This window comes from Emydura macquarii, unplaced genomic scaffold, assembly GCF_026122565.2.
Source record: "Emydura macquarii macquarii isolate MOO-44397 ecotype Brisbane River unplaced genomic scaffold, CSIRO-AGI_Emac_v2 contig_1263, whole genome shotgun sequence".
Lineage (NCBI taxonomy): Eukaryota > Metazoa > Chordata > Testudines > Chelidae > Emydura > Emydura macquarii.
In genome coordinates, this window is record NW_027131400.1 from 412,225 (window position 1) to 426,156 (window position 13,932).

The following is a 13,932-nucleotide window of genomic DNA, read 5'->3' on the forward strand; positions in this document are numbered from 1 at the left end:
CACTAAAAAAGTAATTAATGCTCCTGCTGTATAATGTAAACAAAGTGTGGGACTACAAAGATGAGATGTCTTTTCCCAAGAATAAGTGATCTCTTAATGTGATTGTTTTCCTCTCTCCTTTGGTGGTATGGGTCCCAGTTTAAGGATCCATCTCTATTCTGGACAGCTACTTAAGCGCTTTCCTAAACTGGGGCCTCAGTCTTCTGCACTGTCTCAACTTCTTTACTGCTTTGTTACTATACTCGTCGTTTCTTTTGTCCTAAGATATGTTATAGCAACCTCCTTCTCCTTTCTCTCCTATTCCCTCCTCCCCCGTGAACCTCTCTTTACTAGGTTAATTTTCCTCGCTCTCATAGTATTTAGCCTCTCTGTTTCATAATCATCCTTTAGTCACATTCAGTAGTTTTCTCCTTATTGTTTGGCTTGATGTATTTCTTCCGTTATACCACTCATACCATTATAACTCTTCCTCTTTCTGATGATCTACTTCTTTCACCCTTTTTTTCCTGTTACAGCCATTCTTAAAGGTATGTATAATGCCTTTACAATATTATCTTTCCTATGTGGTGTCTTTCCTCTTTGACTGTTTCTCTCTTTCCTGTCCCCAAATCCCAATAGGAATAGTTAGACCGGAACACACCAATGCTTCAGCTGGTGCAGTTTTAAGGCTTCCATAATGCACCAGGCAGTTGTATAATATGGAAGCAAATATCTAAACACTTTAAAAAAAATAATTTACCTCTCCGTCTACTATATTTCCATTCCTCCTCACCATCAGTTTGAATGTGACAGGAAAGAACAAATAAAGAACTGAGAGCTTCATGGAGAAAACTGAGGGAAAAGTCATATTTATAAACAGTTTTGATATCTCACATTTTGGTTTTTTCCCCTCTTCCCTCAGCCTTAAACAGGAATGTTTATATGAACCCTCATTTCTTTTTAAATATCCTCTGCCTCTTCCACCATCTGAAACCATGTGGTATGATCTCTGCAGCAATTGTTTATGCAGATTTGAGGCCAAATTCACTCTTGTTGTAAAGCCACAGAAGTTTCTGATTTCAGATCAGGAATAATCAGAAGAATTAAAAGCAGAGACCCTGTGTTGATGCAAGTATCACTAAAAACAATTGAGGAAGAATGCCCGCTCACCCCTTGCACCCTCCCACCCCCCAAAAGAGAGCCAGACAGAATCACCATGAAATACAGAGTTATTCATGAACCATTATAGCAGGTCTTGAAATTTAGTTACTATGGACAAAAACCTGCAAGTTAGAGAATTGCTAAGCAGTTGGAGTAAGTAATACTGCTTGCACATCAGCAGGTGCCTTAGAACATTTTTACTGGCCTGAAGTATCTTCCCCTGTTTTATACATGAAGTAAGTGTTAACCCAGTATTATTTGCAAATATTACATACTTGTACCACAGTCAGATTTTAAAGCTATCCTATGGCAAACTGATATTTTTTCACTTCAGTAACGTGTTTTGCTTGCTTAAAATTATAAAAAGTTAAACATAACTTCCAGTAACCAGTAAATTGTCTGTTAGAGAAATATAGCTCTTATGTAATTTTTTAAATGTTTCTTCATTTTGTTCAAGCCTTAGATGAACACATTCTCAGTATTATAGTCAATGCAACTCGATATGCTGTGAGGCTTTGCTCATTAAAAATTATGCAGTTGTATTTTATTTCTATTTTTTTTATGAAGAAGTTAGAGCATGTGCTAGTAGATTCAAACAGGAATATTACTTTAGTTATGAGATCGATACATATAGATATCTAATATGGACACTAGGAACATTCTGTTCTGCTTAAAAGGCTTTAGAAAAGTCTACAGCTGACTAGTCTGTTCCCTGTATTCCATGTTTGGTTTTACTGTTCTTTTCCACAGCTGTTTGAAAGACTTTGTAAGAAATGTCATCTTTCTTTCCTCTATCGTTCTGGGGAGGGCCAACACCCCCTGCAGGTTGTACATGCCTTTTGTTTTTGAAGGAGAGAGGATATTGTTCTTTCACAGGGGCTAAATCAGCTAGTCCCTCTCAAGTGTTCCCATGATCATCTTTAAATAAAAATTAGTGCATCTACAAGGTGCCAAATTGATAGCACTGGAGCCTAAACATCCACAGGTACTACAGCTATAGCACAGATAAGCTCTCTCACACATTGGCAAAGCAATGTGCCTGTACATAGTAGAATAATCCTTGTGGAGTAGTTCAGTGCTCCTGCTCATTCACTCCTTTGCCTCGTTGTTGAGGCTATCAACTAGAATGCAACTCAGAGCCAATTAGGGGGGTGGTTGTTTTTTGTATAGAGTTGACATCTGCACTAAAAATTTGCCCTTGTCCATCAACTATGGACCTGGGCTGGATTTTGTTCAATGACCTAGATGTAAAATGCTCCACAGCCCATGAATCCCCATAGTCATCTTGTCATTCTCCTCCTCCCCCCTCCATGATTTTTAAAAAGCAGTCTCTGCAGCTCAAGTATTAGAGAAACATCATGTTCAGTAAAGCAGAGACCTCCGAGATCATGAGGAATCTACATAAATCAGACAGGAAATCTTCATGAAATTAGAAAAAGGGGGAAATGGATATGTTGGCATCATGCTTAAATTTTTCAGAATTACTTTTCAAATTTTTAAAGTGGAAAATGCTCAGTATTAATTACAACCCTAAATTAGTACATAAACTTGAACCTAGCTCTCCCACATTCCAGTTGAGTGCCCTAATCTCTGTTGTTGGGTAGTCTGGGCTGGGTCTCTGTCATTTCTGTTGAAGACACTGCACTTTGTATAAATAATTAAATATTAACCAGGCCAAAAACAAAGACTGACTCCATAGCCTGGTGCTTAACGCACTCCTCAAGGATATAGCAGAATCAGGTTCATGTCCCTACATCTGTTGGGGAAAGCCTAGGTTGAGAATCTCAGCAGGGCTTGGCTTGGTTTGGTTTGCTCAGAAGCCTCACTCATTAGCTGTGGGGTGGTATTAGGGCTTTGCACATGCCGACTGGTAGAAACTTTGGCGCCTACAAGGCTAAGCAGAAGCTGAGCGGTGGCACCTACAGGTTGGAATTAGGCAGATACCTAACTACCTTTGTGAATCTAGCCATTAGTAACTTTGGACCAAAACCTGTTGTTACTCAGATGAATAAAGCAATTTTTGTATTGGGAATGGGATTTGGCTCTAATTTAGGGCCAATTCTGTCATCTTTAATTATATTGAAGAGGACCTTACTGCTTAAGTAGTTTCTACAGAGGGAATGAAGTACTATTCTTGGTAGAGGTAGCAGGATCACAATCAAGATCCAGATTTGCAGGAGTGCTCAGAATACTGGGTGCACACATGGCATGACGCTCTTGACAATCTGCCTCTTAGTGATTTCCATTCACTACTGCTAGCAGAGTAATATTTTTTTGCTTAGGATCAAGGGTACATGTGTTGGACATTCTTTCTGCTGCTTATTGATATATTTGGATGTACTTTATATACATGTACAAGTGCTTGAGGAAAATCTTTGATAGGTTCAGAAGATATTTGAAAAAAATCATAATTTGTTCAAAACATTCTCTCCTCAACTGTCTACCTGGCTGGACTAAGGCTATCTGTGAACTTGAAGTGTATTTTGTTGGATTTTTTTTCTCCTTCAGGTTTTTAATTAATTGGTATGGATACCTAAAGCTTGCTGTGCATTTTTATGTCTTAGTTGCTTTGTCGTTTTCCCCCTTTTGTTGTCTCTGATCTGGTTGAGAAAAACGGTTGTCTGCTGATTATCTGTATGGGCAAAAAAATCCTGGCCCCTTAAAGTCAATGGCAAAACTTCCATTGGGCCAGGATTTCACCCCTTATTATGTGGATAGACATGCAAGAGCTAAACAACGTAAATTACACAATCAGGTGTAAGTTAATTACTAGTTACTAACATTGCACTAATTCAGCAAAGCATATAGTTAAGCCTATACGTAAGAACCTGGGCCTTAGTAGGGATTCAACCCAAGTGTAATTTAGAAAGGCAGCAGAAAAACAAATGTTTAAATAGTATTGTGTATATCTTACATCTATTAGTTGCTTCTCCTGCTACACTCCGTCACCCTCTGTTGTCAGTTATACATTTTCACAACCATTAAACATCAAATTGTTGCAAGTTACATTGCTTTGGCACTTACAGCCATTATACCAGATATGGGATGCTTTACACATCACAAAAAATTTTGTCCTGATGTGATGTGTGTATACCTGAAATTAATTCTTATAGGATCCAAGTTGTTTAGAGTTCTGAAACTACTACTATCAAAGTCAAAATTTCATACTTTTCCAGTTACACTAGTGCAGGGTCACTGGAGACACACCAGAATAACTGAGAAGAGGATTTGGCCTACTTTTTGCACATACAATAAATTTAGCACATATTCTTTTAAAGCTTTTACCGTATAGTTTCATAAGGTAGAACTTCAAAATACCTGAAAATTGTGATTTGCTGGCTATTTTCTGGCCACATGTCTATTATTGTTGCCCACACGCAAAAAAAAAAAAAAAAAAAAAAAAAAAAAACATAACATTCAAATAAATGCTTTTGGCATGGTACATGTACACAGTAGGAGAGGGATCCATACCATATTTTAATCTGTATCTATATAAAACATTTATTTTTAACCTCTACAATGGTATTATAGAAATACATAGAATATTTGATAGAGTGTACTTAGTGCACTCACTGTGAAAATAAAACACATTTATTAAGATAGGATTTTTATGTTCAAATTTTTTAAATATATGCATTTTTGTCTTGCAGTATTACATTACTATGAAAAACAATATCAGTATGATTATCTTTTCTCCTCACCAAAAATCTTATTACAATGAATCTTTCCTAGGCTCCTCTAGGTTTTCACCGCAGTAAAGTATTTTATAAAAACACCATACTACTTTGATGTGTTGATTTCCTAGATTTGTTTGCATTCGTGTCTAGTGCACATAGCTTGTCGTTCAATTCTCCAAGTGCCTTCTTCATACGTACAGTGACATACAGTGCATTCATCAGTCTTCACCTCTCGGCCTGCCGGAATGACAGTGGTTTCTGCAAAGCAGTTTGGGCCTAAAACAAAGGAAATTTATAATTAATTTTTTAATATATATAAGCTATACTGCATAATGTTTCGTTTTTGCTCCCAAACATTGAAGACCTGCTATAAAATTAACATACTTTTTGTTACTATTGTTATGTAGTTTTGAAGAAGTACCCAAGGTTTTAAAACAGGAGATTTAATTAGAAAAGGGAATAAGAACTATCTATTCTTTTGTCTGAGGGGTTTTGTATGCACGTTTCCCCTCCATTCAGGAATAAGTATAGTTGTGCTAGTTGTACAGTACTTTGTGGTAAGGTCATGCTGCCATGGTAAACATCTGGCCAAAGTCTGTTCATGCAGGTAAATACACATTGCAGAAATGAGAAACACTACCTTGTCCATAAAGAGAAGAACACTGTAGCACCACTACCAGTTATCAAGCATTTTACTCTAGATTGTTTCTTCCATTAGAAACATGTTTAGAATATACTGTAAAAATTGAAGTATCACAATGCTTTATTTTGTGTTAGCTAAGAAAGTATTTTCTGTCCCCATTGTAACAGAATAACTTAAGCTGTACCACAGCCTATGAATTCTATATATTGATCAGCAGCAAAGTACCCTTTTTCAGAGTGCATAGAAACAAGTTTGCTTCCAACTACAACTAACAGGAGTCTTTTCATGCTGGTGCGTTACTTATAAAACACTGTTGAGTTCTCTTTGCAAGGAAAAAGTAGAATCAAGTTAAAGGACAAATAGAATGATTCATGTGTTAATTTGAATAACTGTCTCTTGGGATGAAAGAATGTCCCTTTATTTAGAGTCTGTGTACCAGATATACCACACCTAGAGGCTGAGCCAGTGCCTAATTAAATCAATGAGTTCAACTGGACATTGCATTAGGCCCTTAGACCACTGATGAGTTGCCCCAGTAGAAGAACCTAATAGAACTTAACTCTATTGTACTTTTTAAATGAAGTTGAACTTATATTTTATTCACTCTGCATTTAATGCCTGACTAACTTAGACAACTAAAATATTTGGCTTTGTTTTTGGATTCTTGCTCAAAGTTTTGCACATAATAGAACAGCCAATGCTCACCAACTTAAAATCAGCATACTGAGTTTAAAGTATCTAATGTTATGGAGGTACTACCTTGTGCTCTTTCCCTTTTCACAAGCTAAGCATCGCTAGGCTGGATCAGTACTTGAATGGGAGATCTCAACTACTGCAGGAAGTGATACTGAGCTAATGCCTCAAACACAGTCCTGTGGGAGATGGTATGCTATCCTTCAGATTAAAAACTACTTGTGTTTTAAAAATATAGCCATTAACTTTGCTATCCTGGTCATACTAAAAGTGATAACAATTTGATTGCCTAAACTTTCAATTAGATACAGCATTATTATTAATGTACCTATACCTCTGGGGTAGAACACAGCAGCTGTTTCTTTTCAGTGGGAGATAAAGATGCCTGGGTATTTTGTATATCATCGTATAGAGCCCATAGATTTAAAAGGTATGTGACAAATGCTAAATTATTAAGGGTGAAATTCACTGCTATACAGGGAATCTGTGTAAGACCTATATCCTACTTAAAACCCACTTGAGCACTGGGAAAGTGTAAGGAGGATATAAGTGATGTTGAAATTACAGGGATGAATTTTGTTCTGAGAGAGTAATTGTTATATTATACTTTGTTGTGAAGAGCAACAAGGAAATGAAATAAAATAGCCTAATTAATTTGTCACTAAGGGCCAAATTAAAATACCTTTACATTGAAAAATATCTTATGCTATGAGCAATCCAACTGAAAATCAGTGAGTTATTTAACATGAGTAACAGTATCACAAATTGTTAAACTACTTCAGTTTGGAAAAGCTGTTTATTTTATATTGGTAAATCTTTAGGAGAGAGAACTCAGTCATCTACTTGAGAAAGGTAGGCCTATGACAAAATAGTGGTGAGCTGGCATTACGGCAAGATATTAACAAGGAAGATGTTTTGTTAATTTTGATGTGGCTGTTCTGAATGACCACTAACTAACTACAAAAAGCTAAACTAAATAATTTCCCTTATAGTTTCATCCAACACCTGAGCACTTTTCATGTTAATTAGTTTGGTATAGCAAAGTACTTGGTTCACTTCAAGTGGTCCATAGCTGTTCTCCCTCTTTATGCTACAGAAAGTTTTGCTGAGGTAGGTTTTCATTTATTGTTTTAACATGGTTGTTGATGTTATGGAACTCAGTCGGATTATGATGTAAAAGTGTTAGTGATGAGGCTACATCAAACAAATCATTGGAAATTTATGCACACACAGACAATTCTCCTATCTATAAGTTCTTCAACTTCGAGGGCTTATATTAAAGCAAAAATTGACTTAAGTTTGACACTCTAGCTAGAGTGGTCAAATGAACTGTATGTGACACTAGGAGCCACAAACTCCATGAATTCTACGCTTGGCTGAGACACCAACTTGCTGCATGACCTTTGCCTCAATGTCCACATCCTGTAAATGGGGATAATACCTCCCTTACAAGAGTAAATGATAGTCAAAACCTTTTCCCAATGCTCTGCCTGAGCAGTTGGGGAGGGAAAGGAAATAATGCTGTTAGCTCATTCCATGGAAGTTAAAAGGTGTTTTTTAGCAAAACTCTGGCTTTAGCAAACTGGATTTTTAATATTAGTCAATAAGTCAATCACTTCCAATTACAGATGGCCTGTCATATCTGGACATTTGAAGACAAACCAAAGTTTAAAAAAATTGTTACTGATTTATCACTCAAAGCATTTGAATTAAAAAAAAAAAAAAAAGCTGCTGCTCTACTCTCATATGGTCATAAGCTATCTAGATAGTTGCTGATTACAAATGTAATGGTGATCTGTAATGTTGCCTCTCTCTTTGTCAGTAGCATAACTGAAAGTGAATCTCCTTGGCCAAGAAACCAGGCTACCTGCCTTGCACTGTGGTTTCTAAGCTTGCTCTTTTTAACAAAAGTATATGCTTGATCCTGCTCTCTTTATTCAGAGTCAAGCTCTTGGACAGCTAAGAAGTAAATGCAGGATTAAATCAATTGAAACATTGTTTCAATCTGATTAGGTAAATGCATAGGTCACTATTCATTAGGACTTTATGGGTTGAGGCTGCTTCTTAAGTCCTCATATGTTTCTTAAAAAAATCTGGCATAAATACATTTCTTGTATGATACTTTGAGGTTTCTAATTGATACTATGAACAGCTTCCAGTGAATTATGAGGTTATACACGTTTGATAAATACAACAGGATTTAATTAAAATGCAGATCTTTTTATCCCAAAAGAAAACGCCTGATACCAATTATCAACAGAAAATGTCCAAGCCACTCACCTACCAGCTGCAGCATTCCTTGTAACCTTTTAAAATAATATCTGTGCTTTACAACATTGTTTATCTACTTTGCAGAGTGACCTGCTTTTGCCTATGCACATTCACTTATTCAGCTAGAGACAGTAACTTAGTCACATTTTAATCAAATATTCCATAATATATTAGGCCAAATTGTGGGGCATACAACCTCTTTAACACATGGGGTGTCAGTCAGAATGAAACTTAGCCCCTTAGAATTACATGCCACACTCGGTAATAAAATACTTTGATGTAAGACTGCTCTGTTCCTTGGTCCTAGCTGTCTACACTCCTTAGTAATTGACCTTCTAATCTGTAACAGTCATATGACTTCTAGGGCATCATACAGCACATCATATCTAGATATTTGTGGTACCTGAGCACTTTACCAATTATATTTACAAATGCCAGTTAGGGGGTGGAGAAAAGTTAAGCTATTTAAATGGAGAGGTAGCATTGCCTTCAGGACAAAAGTTTAAATCTATGTCCTAGATAATACTTTTTCCCCTGACATTTTTTCACATACTGTGAGCAAGTTCATCAGGATCTTTCCATGTTAAAAAGAAGTTTCACTTTGGCAATATATTTGTCAGTATTCTTTGTAGGATAATGTATTTTTATTTATAGTAGAGAAACATGGTGACAACTTGCTCATAAATTTCAGGAATACCAAGAGTGAAAAGGAAACCATTGCAGAATTACTATTTTCCATTCTATTTCAGATAATTAACTTTTCTCTACTTTCTGCTGATGATTCTATACTTTCTGCATCATTCTATATCCATTTACCTTGGGGCTCTTGCCAGCCTATATATTTTTAATGATAGCTCCATTCCTCTTTCCATTTTCTCCTGCAAGCTATATGCCATAGCAAGATGGGTTGTCATGAGACCAAACAACCTTTATCTCCATCACTGAGATAGGATTTGGATTTAGGGCTAGGCAAGCTAAGAGTCTGACCACAAGTTTCAGATTATTGAGACTGGCTCCCAGTGCTGTAGTTTAAAAAAAAAAAAAAATTCCCTTCAACTGGAACATTAAACTCAAGACCCAATTGTGCCTGCTCAACAATTCTATGTATTGGTTTTTTTTTTGTTTTTTTAAATTCCAACAGCATGGGGAGAGAAAATGGAAAGGAAAGTTCCCCATTTAATACAGACCCAAACCAGACTTCAAATTGAAGGCTATTTTCTTCCCCAAAATCCAATCACTGCTTTCTTAAAAGATGGTATCCCTACATTCTTCATCCCCTTCCACTCTCTAATCTCTTCTAAAGAGTTGGTATTTTCCTGATTTATTTCCCCATTGTGTGTGTCTATCTTTTACACTAATATTTCTCTGAAAAATGGAGAAAGCAGATCATCTAGCACAGGTAGTTGGAGACTAGAACACCTGACTTGCATTCTTATACAAAAATTAGTTCATCACCTCTGTCACTGCCACACTAGTGACTACTCTAAATCCAGTTTTGCCTCTTAGGGCAGGTCTGCACTGCTGTAGCAAGTCTAGGGTAGACTAGTCCTTATCTCTCACGATATATCTATCTTTGGATACCACTGTATCAGACTAACTGTTTTTAGTTATGAAGAGTTGAATAACAATTTTGAAGATTTTAGGTCCTAACAATGGGTGCTTTACAGGGTTTAAATAATACCTTCATTTTAATACCCAAAGTCCTAAACCATCAAGACATCTTTTTAGAGCTCTAGTGAATGTGTACATTCAAAGAAAAAAGAACCTCCCATCTGTTTGTAATTTTGTCTAGCTTCTGTAGAAAAAGGTGGATTGTACAATGTGTTGTAGTTCACGCTAGATAGAATCTTAATGCTTTGCAGAAGAAAACCAAGAACACTTTTCTAGAGTGATTTTTCTTATTATATACATAGAAAAACAGAGAAACTAGCATAGTAAAAACAATTAAACATGTTCCACAGTTAAGGAACAGAGAAGAGCATCTCAAGACAGAAGAAGCTGAACTAAGTACATGTGCAATGAAGAGGGTTTAACATGTTCTTTGTGGCATTGCGGTAAACAACATATATAATAAGTGCTACCAAAGTTGCTTTGCTATGGTCTGCATGTATTTTTCAACACCTAGGGTAAATAGAGATATAAATCCTATTTAAAACTGTTTTTAAAACTCTCTTTGAGGTTAGTGAGACTCAAACCTTGATTTTTTAAATTTTATTTTAAATTTAATCAATATATTGCATGGGACAGAGCTATTAATAAATCCTCCTTTCTCACTCTGGCCCCATGAGTGATGTCAACTTAAGTGCAGAAATTCAACGAAGCACAAAATAAAGCCACCTTCCCCACTACAAGCGTTCTGCATCTTTCTATGTAAGAAGTGTAGAACCTGATTCGATACTGCCTTGCTCCTCGTGACAGGATTTACACCTGTGTGAATACAGTGTAAAATGCTAGCCAATCAGAACTGTAGGGTTTTACACTAATTTTGCAAGATGTAAATGACTGCAGAAGATGCAGGGTAACGGGGAATCAGAATCATAGTATTTGCAACATTTCCCAGGGATTTTCATATGTAAGGTGGTGCTATTTGAGAGGGCTGAATTTTAAAAATCTTTTTAGTAAAATGTGTGTATTTAACAGAGAAACCAAAGTCACTAACAAGTAGAAAGAACACTGTATTATCAAATATCATATAAGCCAAACAGAAAGTATCAGAGCATACAAAGGGCCTCATTAAATACATAGATTTGAGTGACATAAAAATAGGCATATCAAACAAGCTTCTTGATCAGAATAGTCAAGATGGTGGAAGCAGAATACTTACCCTGAAATGATTTTCAACAGTGATAAGATTTATAGGGATTGCATCCCCTGGAGAATCTGTGGAACTATGCCAATTAGAGATTAACATGTTTGGGAAGTGTGCGCATTTCTCAGCAAAATGTAGGAGTCCTTAGAAACATGAGCATCTTATACATCTTGAACTTGTGCTTCCTTCAAACTTAATAGGCACCAGCTGGGTGTTCATGAACCTAGAGTAGTGCTTTTATAAACTATAAATTCATGTTGGATGTCAAGTTCAGAGCACTCATGAGCAGGCACTGCTTATTTGCATCTCAAGTCATCTCTATTCCTATTAACACGAGCCAGGCTAACAAAATCAGTAGCAGTAGCAGAAAAGAGGGTTACTTACCTCATAGTAACAGTTCTTTGAGATGTGTGGTTCCCTATGGGTATTCATTGTGGGTGTGTATGCACTTCATGCTCCTGGGACCAGAAATTCTTCAACAACAGTGTCTGTTGGTGTGCACCTGTGCCCTTCATCTCATACTCCCTGCTGTGGCAGTCAGGAGCAGCACAGACTGACTGCCTCTCCAGTTCCAACTCTTCCATGAATCTAGAGGTGAACTGAGAATAGGAAGAGGAGGATATGTCATGAATACTCATAGGGACCACATATCTTGAAGGACTCTAAGGTAAGTGATCCTTTTTCCTTCAAAAGCTAGTACCTATGGATATTCTCCATGGGTGACTCCCAAGCAGGCAAATGTGAGCTGATATGCATCACAGTTTGCAGGATTGTTGAGCCAAAGGAAACATCCTTAGCAAAGGCTTGAATCAGCGCATAGTGGGTGGTGAACTTGTGAATAGAGCCCCAGGTTGTTGCACTACAGATCTCAAAAGTGGGATTCCTGGCAGGGAAACCACTAATGCAGCTTGAGCTCTGGTAGAATGAACCCTGACAGATTGAGAAAGAGGGGCTTCCACAAGCTCATAGCAGAGGAGGATGCACTAGGAAATACATTTTGAGAGTCTTAAGGAAGATATTGCCTCTGGGCAAGAGAGACTAATAACTTCAATTCTTCTAAAGGGCCTTGTCTTGTCCAGGTAGAAGGCCAGATTCAGATCCTAGGCAGATTTTCTGTTGTGGGATGGGTGAAAGTCAAGCAGCTGTTCACTGGAGGGTGAAAGGTTTGAATAGGTTCCCATAAGTGAACTGATGGATAAGCCTGATGACTTCAGTGAGGAGAAAGCCCAAGACAAGAGGCATCTGGGACTCCTCCAGAGGCAAATGATGCTTTTTGCACTGCAGGGACACAGTTTCCATTTCACAGCATAACACTTTTTTGTAGAGGGTTTCCTGCTATTGAGACAGATGGATTGGACCTCCTCCAAGCAAGATCTCTAAGTCAGCTGCCCATCCCAAAAACAGGGCTGTCAGATGGAGCAATGCTGGTTTGGGATAGTTGGTCCTGCCTCCATTTTGACAGCTGGTCTAGAATGCAAGGCGGGAGACCAGTAGGTGGAATGTACAGGTGGGAGGCCATCTGCATAGCACTGTTGAACCAGAACAGCCAGAACCAGCTTGGTACTTTGAAGAACACCATGGTACTGTTGAACCTTAAAAAACGTGAAATGCAGGTATTTCCTTGTTAAAGGCCAAAAACAACTTCTTAAAAACAATCACACTAGTTTAAAGAGACTGCATTTACACATGCAGGCATTATAGGCCAGTACTTCAATGCATTAAAGAGGCACTACAAATTTTGAAAGAGTTAATCTAATCTGCCAAAGTACTGCAGCGCAATCTAAGCTGGTCAATTTCACAGCACAGCAACAGGGTTAGTTAGGTCAATGAGAAATGTACAATAGCCTAGGTTACCAAAATATAAAATGTTAGGCATATTGAGAAATATACTAAATATGTGTTAAATGGGACAGAGACTACCAAATACTAATGCTGAAGTTTGGGAGTTACTGAAGAAGAATCCCTGTAGTGTTCAGCTAAATTCAAAGCTAAAGTGAAACCAAACTACAATAAAATGCTACCTTGGTAATTGAGTGGGATATAAATTAATGTGAGTAGTTTTACAGTCTAGCTGTGTAAAACACTGGGTAGCCCTCACCCAGAGTACTGCATTCAGGTTTAAACAATAACTACTTATTGCTTGCTAAGGGTTATGCAATTAAAAGAGTAAGAATGATATCCCAAGCATCAGCCACAAATTAACTTCTTTTTAGATCCAATATACTTCAATTTCAAACAGTCCTGGCATTATTTTAAGATTACTGTGAATCACTTACATCAAATACTGAATCCAGAAATACTAAATTCTAGTACATTCTGTATTAGCTTGAAAAGCTGGTCTTTCACCCATAGAAGTTGGTCCTATAAAAGATATGGCCTCACCCCACCTTGCCTCTCTAAATCCTAGAAAGGTTGTTTACAGCAGGTCAAAGTATACTGTTGAATTTCTTTAAAGATCCTACTACAGAGGTTCTTTTCAAATGTTTGGGGTACTTACCCTACACTTGGTTCTTCATTTATGATGTTAAGGGTATCTCTACAGGGCTTCTTATACCAGTATAATTACATTGTTTCTGTGTGGACACACTTATTCTAGAATAAGAGTAGCTTTTGTTTCAGCATAGTGTAAACTGCTTCCAAAACAACATAAGCTTAAACCAGAAAAAGGTTTAAAAAGGTGCTCTTACTGGAATAAGAGT

The 13,932-nt window shown here is 37.2% G+C and overlaps 1 protein-coding gene across 2 annotated transcripts in view; it reads right to left on the minus strand.

The window, feature by feature from the left end:
* Positions 1–4,566: 4,566 nt before the first annotated feature.
* VWC2 (von Willebrand factor C domain containing 2) overlaps positions 4,567–13,932 on the minus strand; it is an 87,411-nt gene continuing 78,045 nt past the window's right edge. The window contains exon 4 of one of the 2 annotated variants that reach the window (XM_067550414.1): positions 4,567–5,093. In XM_067550414.1, the coding sequence (XP_067406515.1) occupies positions 4,942–5,093 (152 nt within the window). In that variant the 3' untranslated portion in view covers positions 4,567–4,941. The remainder of the gene's footprint in view (positions 5,094–13,932) is intronic. The other variant, XR_010920259.1, reaches the window with a different exon arrangement.